This window comes from Sinocyclocheilus anshuiensis, unplaced genomic scaffold (genome assembly GCF_001515605.1).
Source record: "Sinocyclocheilus anshuiensis isolate Anshui unplaced genomic scaffold, SAMN03320099.WGS_v1.1 scaffold307, whole genome shotgun sequence".
Classification (NCBI taxonomy): domain Eukaryota; kingdom Metazoa; phylum Chordata; class Actinopteri; order Cypriniformes; family Cyprinidae; genus Sinocyclocheilus; species Sinocyclocheilus anshuiensis.
The window spans coordinates 197,959-211,592 of NW_015552550.1; the positions used below are offsets into that span (position 1 = coordinate 197,959).

At 39.8% G+C, this 13,634-nt stretch overlaps 1 protein-coding gene across 1 annotated transcript in view; it reads right to left on the minus strand.

Moving 5' to 3' along the window:
- LOC107664380 (rho guanine nucleotide exchange factor 40-like) overlaps positions 1 to 13,634 on the minus strand; it is a 78,247-nt gene that overhangs the window by 36,655 nt on the left and 27,958 nt on the right. The window contains exons 3-6 of the mRNA XM_016454931.1: positions 7,939 to 11,023; positions 4,332 to 4,508; positions 4,126 to 4,249; positions 3,307 to 3,400 (exon numbers count right to left, since the gene is read on the minus strand). Of these exons, the coding sequence (XP_016310417.1) occupies positions 3,307 to 3,400; positions 4,126 to 4,249; positions 4,332 to 4,508; positions 7,939 to 11,023 (3,480 nt within the window). The remainder of the gene's footprint in view (positions 1 to 3,306; positions 3,401 to 4,125; positions 4,250 to 4,331; positions 4,509 to 7,938; positions 11,024 to 13,634) is intronic.

Below are 13,634 nucleotides of genomic sequence, written 5' to 3' on the forward strand. Positions count from 1 at the left end.
TACTATTTGACTATTCCTTAAATTCACAATGAAACAGAAGAAGAGACTTTCTTCTGTATTGTGATGTATATCTGAGAGTAACAGATTATTGAAAAAGAAAAAAATGCAGGGTGGGGATTTGATTCTATCCATCGGTTGTTGACTGGTGGAGGCAGATCTGAATGTGAGCTTGCAGTCCATTGTTGTAAGCAAAGTGTTTGGGAAGACTTCAGTGTACGTCACCAGAGAAAAGCCTGTCGTTTCACCGGAAGTTATGACATTTTGACAAAGAATTACGACGTAAAATTTTTTTTAAATATGTATGGATGAACTGCAAGATCAATATTATCAATAACATTTAGAAAACGGGGTGAATTTTCATTTAAAGGAGACATATTATGCCCCTTTTTTACAATATGTAATATATGTCTCTGGTGTCCCCAGAATGTGTCTGTGAAGTTTCAGCTCAAAATACTCCACAGATCATTTATTATATAATGCTGAAAATGCCTATTTTGAGTGGAAACAGAAACACTCTGTTTTTCGGGCCTGTCTCTTTAAATGCAAATTAGCTGCTGCTCCCCGCCCCCTTTTCCAGAATAGAGCTGTGCCTTTACAGCTCGTATCTGCTAAAAAACATCTGTTTTGGTTCTGATTATCATGTTTCAAAAGTTAGATTTTCATGATATGTCACCTTTAATGCCAACTTTAAACTAGACATTTACATCATTTAACAGAAGTTTTTAAAGGTTACATAACCTAGCAGCCAATTTTCTGTCATGTGCCCCAAGAAATACAATAAAAGCCTTCTGTCAGTGAATGAACTCAGTTATATGCCCCATAACAAAAGAGCAGAAAAACAACACTGTAAAAACAGACCAGAGAAGTCTATTATGCCATTTGAGAGCTGTTTTTGTCTGTTTTCTTGTATCCATCATGCATACTGATCATGCACGCATTATCATGCCATCATAGCCACATCAGAACAGAAGGAAGAAAAGCTTTGCTGGAATGAAACAATAGCATATTTAATAAGGAATATTTAAACATAAGGAATGTTCCAGAAACATCAACAAACTCTTCAGGGCACAGCAGTTTTCATTTTCACTTTGCTTTTTGAGTGTATTAAAATAATGAATATATGGTGAGTTTGGATCAGGTTTCCAGTTTTCCTCTGTCATGTGGGGGCTGAAGAGAGGGAATGATAAATGTGGGGACTGTTCCGGTTAACAAAAGCCTGGCAGAGAATAGAATATTTTGGGATTATACTTTGGTCACACTTTATATTAGGTGGCCTTAACTACTATGTACTTACATAAAAAATAAGTGCAATGTACTTATTGTGGTCATATTTTATTGCAAAACACGTTTGCTGCTTTTGAGGTGGGATATGGGTAAGGTTAGGAACAGGTTTGGTGGTATGGGTAGGTTTAAGGGTGGGTTAAGATGTAAGGGATGGGTCAACAGTGTAATTATAAATGTAATAACAGAAATTAATTACAGATGTAACTACATATAGGTATTTTTAAAAATATAAGTACAATGTAGAAACATGTATGTACACAATAAGTGCATTGTATCAAATTATTAATTTAAATGCAAGTACATAGTGGTTAAGGCCACCTAATATAAAGTGGGACCATACCTTTTTATTAAGACTGATAAACTAAACTCAAATATGTGTCACAACTACAAATATATCAATCCTTTTATACACTGCTGTTCAAAAGTACATTTTTTAAAATACATCTATTCAGCAAAGATTCAATTGATCAACAGTGGTGCTAATATAATATATATAATCAAATCAGCATATCAGAATGATTTCTGAAGGACCACGTGACACTGAAGACTGCAGTAATGGCTGCTGAACATACAGCTTTGCCATTACTGGAATAAATTAAGTATTAAAACAGAAAACGGTTTAATATATTTAAATTATAAAAATAATTAAATGATAAAAAAATTATGTTTTTGCTGTATAATAAGATGATAGTATCAGAGGAAGAAGGAGAGCCCGTGGCTGTTCCCTGAGGACCGGTCACAGAGCTACTGCATTCATTCAGACAGATCTCATCTGTCAGTGTTTGCACTGACCTTGAATACAACGAAAGGTGCTCCAACACGTGACGTTCACATAGTTTATCATCAAGAATCTCCTAAACATTCAGTAAAGCCACCTTTTCCACAAGACAGCACTTGTATGCTGTCCATCATGGATTACAGATACAGATAGAAGATCAAAGAGGAGAGAAAAAAAATAAATGACGGAAAGGACACAGGGGTTTTCTGCAGCTGTGCTACAGCTCAAATGAGCAGAGACAATAAAAACCTCTCATAGCAGCCCAGTGCTATTTAAAACAATACTGTCATTAAAAACATTCTCAATTGTACTTCTATATTGCTCATGTTTACCGCTCTCTATCTCACTCAGGAAGTTTAAACGGTGAAGTCAGCACTGGCACATCCTCAATCTTTTAGAGTGGGGCAGGTTGCTGGCAGTTGAAGAAAGCAGCATTAAGGTCCACGTCACAAACTCTAAAGTCACTTCTATTAAATGTGCTCAGGAATCATGTTCCTGCAGTATTTCTTTATTGGTGTCCTCACATCCCTCGTGTAAATGACTGGTGAGGTGATTCAGTCATTTCACTTGAGTATCTTCTACAGTGTAAGGCCACTCAGATGAGATAAGCCATCCACTGTCCATAAACACCCAAAGTAAATGTATATAACGAAATCTGACAGGATACGCTACACTTGTAAAAGTTGAACCTTTATTTAAGCACTGAGATTAAATCTAAGTAGCTAACTACTGACAAGAAAGAATCCAAGTTCTTAATGTCATTAGTTGATATATTCTGCAAAATAACCAATCCCAGATGAGGAAAGGAAAACCAAACCCATCTCCCTCGCTCTCTTACTCTCTTGTGAGTATGTCCTATTGTGTAACTCTTTCTGTTTGCTATAACTATTTATTTCCACAGCTGGTAAATCACAGTTAATATTTATGATGTGCTGCTTTTATTTGCCTTGTTTAGCCAAAAATGACTGATTTTGTCGATGGAAATTCTTCTAGAATGTTTGCTTTAGTTTAGTAAGCCATCTTCTGAATTCCTAAGTAGCAGATGTCTGTTTAAAGTAAATATCAGGATACATGGCAAGTTTGCATTCCATTTAGTTTTGAAGCAAGTATGTGAAAGGAAACGCCTTGAGGATGTGAACGGCATGTTACAGTTCTCTCTGTGTAGGATTCTCTGGAGGTTATGGACGAATGGTAGACTGTATATGTGTGCGTTATCACAAATCATACTGTCAGGGTGTTCTTACCTGTAGGATGTTGAAGGCTTTAAAGAGGGCGGGGACAGGAGAGCACCTGCGGGCATCCACCAGGACAGTCAGTCCCAAAGCACTAACTTCCTTCCTGTTTGTCAAATCAAGGTCACATTTTTGATGAAGGATGGGTAGAATAAAAAAATAAAATCAAATCACATATACAATTGTTTGTTAGTCTATTTACAAAAACAGCACAGGATGATAAAAGTAGACTTAGAAAAGTCTATTGTCTAATAAATTGATTTAGAGAGAGAGAAAACACCAACACCACCGTTCAAAAGTTAAGGGTCAGTAAGATTTTCTTGGCTTTTTGAAAGAAATTAATACTTTTATTAAGCAAGGGCGCATTAAGACAATCAAAAGTGCTGGTAAAACATTTATAATGTTATAATGCTATTTCAAATAAATGCTGCTCTATTCTATTCACATTCTATTCTAAAACATTCTATTAATCAAAGAATTGTGAAAAAAACGTATCATGGTTTCTACAAAAATATGAATCAGCACAACTGTTTTACACATTGATAATATTAAGAAATGTTTCTTAAGCACATTAGAATGATTTGTGCAGGATCATGTGAGACTGAAGACTGCTGAAAATTCAGCTTTGCCAACACGGGAAAAAAATAACATTTTAAATATATATTCAATTAGAAAAAGTATTTTAAATTGTAGTAATATTTCGCAGTATTACTGCTTATACTGTATTTTTTATCAAAAATATGAAGCCTTGGTGATCATAACAGACTTCTTTCAAAAATATTAAAAAATAAATAAATAACTGACCACAAACTTTTGAACTGCACTAGTTACCTGAGTGTACTGAAGAAGTAGACCATGATCTGCACCAGCTCTCCACTATTGCAGTTTGGATTCAACCAGATAGTGTTTCTCGTTGTCACTGTCATAAGCGCGTGGCCGGATTTATCTCTTGTTCCTAAAATTGATTTTAAAAAGATGAGCTTTTGGATGAAATTGATGGAAAGACCACATTAATAGCAATTAAAGAAGACCCTCACCAGGCAGGCAGAGCACTCCTGAGCTCAGGACATCAGGATTGATGTCATGAGCCTCACTCTGGACAGGCTGGGTCTTCTGGGAGATGGGCGGCAGTGGTGGAGGAACTGCTGAGGGGTCTTCACCTTGGGTTTTAGCAGACAGATGGGAAACAATACTGTCTACTTCCTGACTGGATGCTGGAATATTAAAAAAAAATAATTTCAACACAAACAACACCAGCGCGCACACACACACACACACACACACACACACCTAAAATGCAAACACAGAAACCCACTGCAAGTCAGTTTAAAATGTTGACAACAGTCATAGTCTTTAGTACATATAGTACATTAGTACATAGTCTTTAGTAAGCCCACAGATACATTGATTTGATCAATGTGAGTTAGTCTTTACTGCAATGTTTGATTGCTCAGTAATAAAAATAGATTTAACTGAGACTCTTACTCACTGAAGATATACAGCACAGCTTACTGATGGCTGACTGATAACTATATTTGGCTCAAACTTCAAAAAAAGCTAAATCACTGGGTCATGAAAAACAAAGCTATTCAGAATCTGAAAACACTGAGGTCTTTTCACATGACAGATCTCTTTATAAAGCCAGTAGACCCACATTCTCTATAATCCCCTATTAACAAACAGCAACAGAGATGTTTGATTGGAGCATGAGCATTTGTCCAATCTGTACCATCATGCAGCTTGGCCCTCAAATCACAAACACACTCTACAAGCTAATTTTAAGCATTCGATGTATCATCCTGTGCATCGACCCATAGGGCAGCTTGGATCTCTGCCCCATGTACCTGACAGCAAGATAGGGCTCAGAGATAACTGGAGATCAGCTTCCGACAGTCATAAAACTAAAGTTTCACTTTGCTGCGCTGCCACGCACTGCTGCTGCTGTGCAGAAAATAGATACTGAGATCAAAAACAGATGAGATGAAGTCCTAGGAATTCCAGGACTCGTAAAACAGCTTGTACAAGGACAAGGAAAACAAGTATAAATTGATCTGAAGCATAATCTGGCTGAGATTGCTATATTTCAGAAGAGATTTGAGCTGGAACCGCTGAAGTGAGCTTCTGAGAAAGGAAATCTAAACATAATGGAATGTACTTCTTCAGTTAGGTAAAAAGCTACACTAATTAAAAAAAATACACGTTTTACCCCCACTTTCTCTCTGCTTTCTCTCTGTCTCCTTGTCTACCCAACATCCTCCTCGCCAGAGAATGCTCACATTGAGGAAGTCGACCATATGAGCCCCCCGAGGAGCCGAGTGCTGCCCCAGACAGGGCAGAGCAGAGAGGGTCTTGGCTTCACACTCTCTCACCACAGTCTGGAGTTCAGTCTGGCCATGGGCCATGTCCTCAGCCTTCATTCTTTGTGCATTTCTTCTCCTTTCTATCTGATTTTCTTTTCTTTCTGATGTGGCTGCGGACACTGAATAGTCAGACCGTTAGGGACAACTCTATAACATGCTATTTATACTGAATGTATTTTCATACAGCAGACACATTCATTATTTTTATTGTAATAGAATGACTGCAATTACGTGCCTCCCTATGAATGTGTGTACATACTGTATATGTGTCTGTTGTAAAAATCACACATTAGTAAATGCATGGTCTGGCCAAGCAGTCACAAATCAAACATTGCTCACTTTTGGAAATTTTACGGATTTTATCCATACTATCTAGTTCTTTAGTCAGTTTGTAAATGTGTGTGCGCGTGTGTGTGTGTTCCATCTGCCCAGCTCATCAGCTCTCTCTTTCACAGACTGAATACTCATCAATGTCTGTACTGCTTTTCAAGAGGTTTTATAGATTTTTAGAGAAGCATTGTCCAAAGATAATTTTCCTTTCAGAACTAAAAATAGTCAAGCTAAACTCTCCACTGAATATTTGAAGTTAACTTTTCAATTTCTAGTGAATCTAATACACTTGAAACAGTGGATTAAAAAAGTTACAGCCGAAATCCTCTGAAAAATTCATACATGATGAAAAGACTAAATGAAAACAGAAAAAAATAGCAGATAAGCTTACTTCTTTGTGTGTATAGAGGTAACAGCCATAGAAACACCGCTGTAGTACTAAAACTCAAAAAATGTTTAGGGTTTGTGAACCACCCACTAAGAGAGAAAGAATCAGATCTATCATAGTCAAACTACCACAACAAACACACCATCATTTCTTCTTTCTGCTGTTCCTGTCTTCAAAGCAGTGCAACCCCCCACCCGGTCTCCATCTATAACCCTCAAACACACACATTTAAACACCCCCCTCCGCTTACCCCCTGCAATTTCAGAGGTCCCGCAGCAGGGTTTGTGTTCAGGCCCACCCACCTCACCTCATCTTATGTATCTTTCTTCATACCTGTAGCACACCTGAGCCAGGTGAGCACATCCTGGCATGCAAATCCTCTGGATGAAGAGGAGGTGGGACACTGACAGCAACCTTTGCGGAAACTCACAATGTGGAGGACTAATTAAAATGTTTTTTTTTTAAATAATGACGTGGCCACGTATTAAGAATTTGTTAGTTTGTGTTAATCAAACCGTGGCCATGTTGTACTACTTATTTAATATATTGTGGGAACTAATTAGGACAGAGTGGCCTTGCTTTACTTAAAATGAGGGAACAAATTAATAAGTCATAGGAACAAACTCGTAATTTGTGTACAGGGCTTCATAAAAAGCAGATATAATGCATTATGTATGCGCAGACAAGCAGCTCCTGATCACACAAAAACACTCTGCTTTACTCTCTACAACAAATGTCTAAAAATAGTTTAATCTAAACGAAAGCAGGATTGAGTTACTAAAGTACACAAAGCAGAAATCCTGCACATGACCCAGGCTTCTCTTCAGCTGTTTCCTTTAGCAGTTCAGATGTGAAACGGCGTCTATCTTGGACGATGTTCAGTGGAATTAATGGGTGTCCAAATTTGAAAACAAACTGTCTAGAGGCCGGAATATGACCTGCTATGAAGTCAGTCCTTGTAAAGCGCCCAGTCTAAGTAAAACCAGAGCCTCCAACGCTTTTCTTTCAGCCTAAAGAGAAAAGGAGCTCTATCACGCCATTGCACGGGCCATTTGAGAGCCATTTGTAACTTGTCAGAGGCCTGAATCTCAAAACGCCGGAGCTAGTCTGCTAATCTGGAATAAATATACTAGGTGGTCATGGCTATAAATGAATTATGAAAAAAATGACTCATAGTGAACAACTGCTGTGAACCATGGCGTTTGTGAAGAAGAACACAATTCATGCGTGAAACTCCATTAAACAAGCTAAAAGTGAATAAAAGGGGATTATAATGATCAAAATGAAAATATACTGATAAAATGTGAGGAAGAAGAAAAAACTGTGAAAGTGGGTTATGAATGGAATTAATGAAGAAGAAAGAGAAGCAGGTCCTTCTTCATCAGCAGAGGAAGTCTTTAGATGCATCTGAAGCAGATGAAAGCTTAGATGCATCTGTTCAGACGAAGAAACAGGGATGGAGGCAAAAGGGGAAATAGAATGGGACAAGTGGGAGGAGTTTAAGGAGAAAAAGCATGTGGATAATGTAAAGGTGAGCGGGATGTTCTTTGGTAAAGATGACTCTACCTTGCTCTTCCTGCTGATGGTAATGGGTCTCCATGTCTGCTTGTTGCTGATGCCCTGCTGGAGAGCCTTTCACAGAGGAAGTAACCTCATCCTCTTGCCTCTCCTCCTTTCCCCCATTTCTCTCCTCCTCCTCCTTTGATTTTTGCCCTTCTCGTTCAGTGGTAGGTGTGTCCTGAGTGTGCATGTGTCCATTTGTGTTCTGCACATCTGCGTCTGCATCAAGGACTTGATTGCATGCTGACTGGACTCTATTTTCAGAATAGCTGGTCACTATAGCCCCTTGCTCACTCACAGTAATGTCCTCTGTCTCCTCTTCCTCCACCCCTTTCTCTTCAACATTGGTTTGTTTCTTCTCATCTGTTCCTTCAGAGAAGCTGCCCTCCTCCTGAACTTGAACGTTGGAATCAGACTTGGGTGTGGAATCTACCAGACCTGTTTGAGCAGTCTCAACTTCTTCTGCCCTACAAACTGCTACTATATCATTCTCTTTTTTGCTTTCTGTCATTCCAATGATTTTCTTTTCTACCATTTCTCCCTCCTTACAAGGTGACTTTCCCGCAACTTCTCTTTCTGCATGTGCTGCTTTTGTCTGGAGTTCCACCTCAGTCTTGTTGTTTCTGTCCTCGCAGGACTCGGTCCTCACCTGAACCTGTGAAATGAGCGTAACAAGATCCTCCTCAGGCGCCGTGGTGATAGAGGCCAAAGCTACCTGTTTGCTTTGTGGAGCAGCCGAATCAGGCCCACTTTCTTCCTCTGCACTGAAACTATAATCACCATCAGATTCATTATTGTCATGGCTACTGTTACTAAATGCTTGATGGTCTTCTTTTGTGACAGAAAGATCATGCACTTGCTCAGATGGTGTTTGGATGTGTCTGTGTATCTGACATATGCTGTGCTCTGTTTGCGCAGTCTGTTTTTGTAAAGACACACTGACAGCTAAAGGCTCAGAAACCAACAATTTGCTATTCTGCAAATCACAACTGCCTTTCAGGCCATGATCACCTCTGACCTGCTCAGATTCAGATATGACTTCTGCTTCTGCAGCAGGATCAAACACAACAAGTTCAATATTAGCCAGAGAAACTTGTTCTGAGTTTTCACTCTCTAAAGTACCAGATAACATTTCATTTTCTGGTTGTGATATACTAATTACTTTGCTGTCTGGTTGCTCCATGCGAACTGTTTTGTTGTCTGTTTGTGATGTACTTAGTGGCATGTTGTACAAATGTGATGTATTGAGTGGTTTGCTATCTGGTAAAGATAAACTAACCAGTTCACATCCTAGTTGTGCTGTGTGGAATAGTTGGTTATCTGGTTGTGATGTGTTGACTAGATTGTTGTCTAGCTGAGATGAGCTTAGTGTTTTGATGTCTGTTTGGGATGTCATGATTGGCTTATTGTCTAGTTGTGATATGTTGACTGGTTTGCTGTCTAGTTGAGATAAGCTTTCTTGTTTGTTGTCTAGTTCAAATGTGCTAACAAATTTGCTGTCTAGTTGAGATATGCTTACTAGTTTATGGTCTGGTTGTGACATTGTGACTGGCTCACGGACTAGTAGTGATGTGCTGACTGGTTTGCTATCTGGTTGCGATGTGCTGACTAGTTTGCTGTCAAGTTGAGATGTGCTTACTGGTTCAACGTCTGGTTGTGATGTCTTGACTAGCTCATTAACTAGTTGTGACATGCTGACTGGTCGGCTGTCTGGTTGTGATGTGCTGACTAGACTATTGTCTAGCTGACCTATGCTTACTGGTTCAGCGTCTGGATGCGACGTCTTGACTGGCTCATTGTCTAGCTGTGATGTGCTCACTAGATTGTTATCTAGTTGAGACGTGCTTTCAGGATTAACGTCTGATTGTGATGTCCTGACTGGCACACTGACAAGTTGTGCTGTGCTGACTGGTTTGCTGTCAGGTTGTGATGTGCTGACTAGTTCGTTGTCTAGCTGAGATGTGTTTACTGGTTTAACTTCTGATTGTGTTGACTTGACTGGCTCGTTGTCTAGTTGTGATGTGTTGACTGGTTTACTGTCTGTTTGTGATATGTTATGTGTTGACGTATCAGAAAGTGAAGCAGAATCACAGTCGGAGTGTTGAGACACAAACTCACTCTCAGACACACTGTCACAGGAGGCTGTACCTGCAGCACAGGTGTGCTCAGACCCGTGCACCTGCTGGAGTGGACGCTCTGCCTCTGCAGGAGCAGTGCAGGTTAAGATCATAGGTTGGTAGGTATCACTCAGGTTTTCTTCAATCAGCATGGCACACACCATGCTCTGTGAGCATGCGCCATTCTTCAAAAGACTCTGCTCTGGTTTGGCTTTAGTCTGAGTAGAAGCCGCAGTCTGTGGTTTATGTAGATTTCTGTAGTTCATGCTAATGGCTTGAGTGAGAGAGCCCTTCTGTGGGGAAAAGCGCGGTAAGGAGATATCAGCTAGCTCCACATACTCTCCCTCTGAATCCTCTGCCGTGCTGCTAGAGCTCCGTCCACTGCTATCTTTACCGATCTCACTGAGAGCAGGGAGGAGCTTAACCCCCTTGCTCTGACAGTCCATCTCCCTTGATTGGTCAGTGGAAGTGTCAATAAAAATCCTACATTGTATGTCCTCAGGGTTGTCTTCTTGATCTATGTCTGAGTCTCTTTCCTCTCTGTTGGCAACTTCCTTGCACACCCCTCTACTTTCAGCTTGTTCTGTAACTTTGGGGGGTCTGCTGATAAACTCCGGGTGAACAATATCCTCCCAGGGTACCCTAAAAATATCATTATCCGCTGATAAAAGACAGTGTTCCAGGGCGGCTCGTCTGACCACACTCCTCCCCCGGTTGATGGAGTCCAGCCAATCCATGGTGAACAGAGAGGTGTATGCTAGCTCTGGCACGTCCAGCTCCTCCACATGCTGCCCGCTAACTGCCAGACACTTCACCGTGATACGCGGGCGGCTTTTGGGCGAAGGCGTCACCTGTAAGTAGAAGTCGCTGGGCCGTAACACACGCCAGTCCAAAGAGGAGAGCTGAATTATGACCTTCTCATGGACACACAGCGGCCAGCCCTCATGACGAAACAGGAAACCACAGTATGGGAACTGCAGAGCAAAGATAGAGGGAATAATCAGTCAGGCCATCAATAATTGTTCATTTAACTGTTGATTAGTTACATAGAAAGACTTGCTGGACACATTTCAGTTATCTTAAAAAAATACATTAAATTTTTTTGAATATACTGCTAATAAAAAAAAACTCTAGCAAAACAGAGTTAGAGGCAAGGTTCTATCAATGGGTCATCCAGCTAATTTATAATATTTGGCATATTATAATTTTGAAGATTATAATGTGAAGACAAGACACGATGGCTATTTATGTTTGCCATTTTTCCCACTCTAAGTGAACAAAGTGACATGAGATAACAGGTGTGTCTCTCATGGGAAACTATTGGTAACAACAAACTGCCAAGGTTTACTTTGGTTTGCTCAATAGGGATTTTATGGAAAAATATGTATTGCAAAAAGTAAAATGTAAGCAATAAATTAAATTAAATTAATACAACATTCCTCGAACTTTACCATGTTTTTAAAATGGCATTTTATTAACGCAGCATAGTGAATACTACAGATAATAAGATCACAGGGACAGGGATTATGAGAGATTCTTTCTTCCTGAATCCGGATGCTTCTAGATGATTCAATGAGCCAGTTTGCACAATAAGCCCCTTTATTGTAACTCAATTTCAGAGAGAGAGAGAACCCTGTAGTCACTCTGTACCCTGTTTCATTCATTTGAATGAATTCTGCTTGCAGAGTTTACTACAACGGAAATGTACTGGGACACTAAAGAATGAGAAAATAGCCTTAGAGTCCCGAAACAACTGCATAATTCAGTGGGTTTCTTCCTATATGCCTTGACAGTCATGTCACAGACTGTAATACTGACTCTCTCTTTGTAACTTGATGCAAACATGCTTTCGGATATACCGGCGATGAAATGAATATTCTGTTTAAGTTGACTACGGTAGGCTGAAAATTACCCGTTTCCTATGAAAGGCAGAGCAGGGCAAGGGAGGAAGGAGGGTTGGGTGTCCTTGTGCCGAAGCTAAGGGGGGGGGGGTGGTGAAAGGGCTTTTTATTCACAGACCTCTCAGTTTAAGCTTCTGTTTCCCATTATTATATCCTCATTCACCTTCAAGCTCCAGCCCCCACCTACACAGAGGAAGAGACCTGGAGAAACTCCGCTGACCCCAGGTGCAGCGAGCAGACGCTGTTCCCACAGGGTTCATGAGAGCATAAATGCATGTTATCACACACACATGCACACACAAACTACAGAAAGTGAGACAGTAAAAGGGGGTATAAACAAAATGGTAGGGGTCCTGTTAAAGGGTCTTTTTTTCAGGTGCACACTGGAACCACTCCAGCTCTCCCCTGGCACTGTCTTTCAGCTAATGAAACACCACCGATATTCCTTTGTGTGAGATGATGGGAATTTCTGAGGTCTTTCTGTTCTCAGAATCATAAGTAGTCATAAAGTCTTTACATGCTTTAAATGTTTGATTTCTGTCAGACTAAAACCACAAGTCATCTTTTTAAAGGGGTCATGAACCGAGAAATCAAAATTCCTTTGATCTTTTGACATACAAGAGGTCGTTGTACTATAAAAACATCCTGTAAGTTTCTGAACACAAAACTTTCTCGTTAGTCTAAAAACAGCTTATAATGAAGCCAAACTGCCAAAACAACAGCTTGTGGAATGTGCCACTTTATGACATAATAGTGTGGCTAAACCCCGCCTCCGCAGAAGATGATCAACACCTGCTTCTACATCACTGCCTATTTAGCCCCGCCCACCGATTCAAGCATCTGGTGTAAATAACTAGAGAGGCATAAGCAGGTCTATGCAGAAACCAAACAATAAAGGTGGCTCTGAAGGCAACAAGAAGACACTGTGCAGTGCCAAGCTGTGGAAAAACACAGTCTTTGCATTGCCTTCCTTCTGATCCCAACATTAGGAAAGAGTGGATGAACTTTATTTTTAATGAATTTCCAGACCGCATCAGTAAGAACTTGGTCCTTTGTTCAATACATTTTACCGCGGGTTCGTTTACAAAAAAGGAACAATTCGACGCTGAATTTTCAGAAAGATTGAAACTAAAAGACGATGCTGTGCCGACTATATTGATTCAGACAGTAATGTCACAACACCCAAGCGTGAGTAACTGTTTTTTTATTTAGTCATTATTGCTTTGTCTGTTATTATAGATCTTTTGATATGTACCAAGTATTTATGTGTTTTTAACCTAAATCACAGCAGCGTACATCTAGGCTGTCAAACATACACAACTGTTGTTAGCCAATCATATCAGTGGGAATTAACTTCTACAATCTGTCACCCCTAATCAAACAGACAGTTCTGATGAGGGGAATCAAATTAAGACAAAAAAATAACCTATTACTTCTAAATTATGATTTTTTTATAATAAGCTGAATCATATAGCTTCTCAAGGGGCTGACCTTGAATTATTACCATCAAACCGGAGGTACAGAGTTCTAAGATTCAACAAAGTTAGGCTGAAACACTCTTTTGTGCATCAGGCGATCCTAGAGTTGAATAAGACACTTAATCAAAAATCAAGAGTATTGTGAACATGGTGTAGTTGTATAAGTGTAGTAGGAGGGTAAGGTATAATGTAATGTTTAAGGGAGG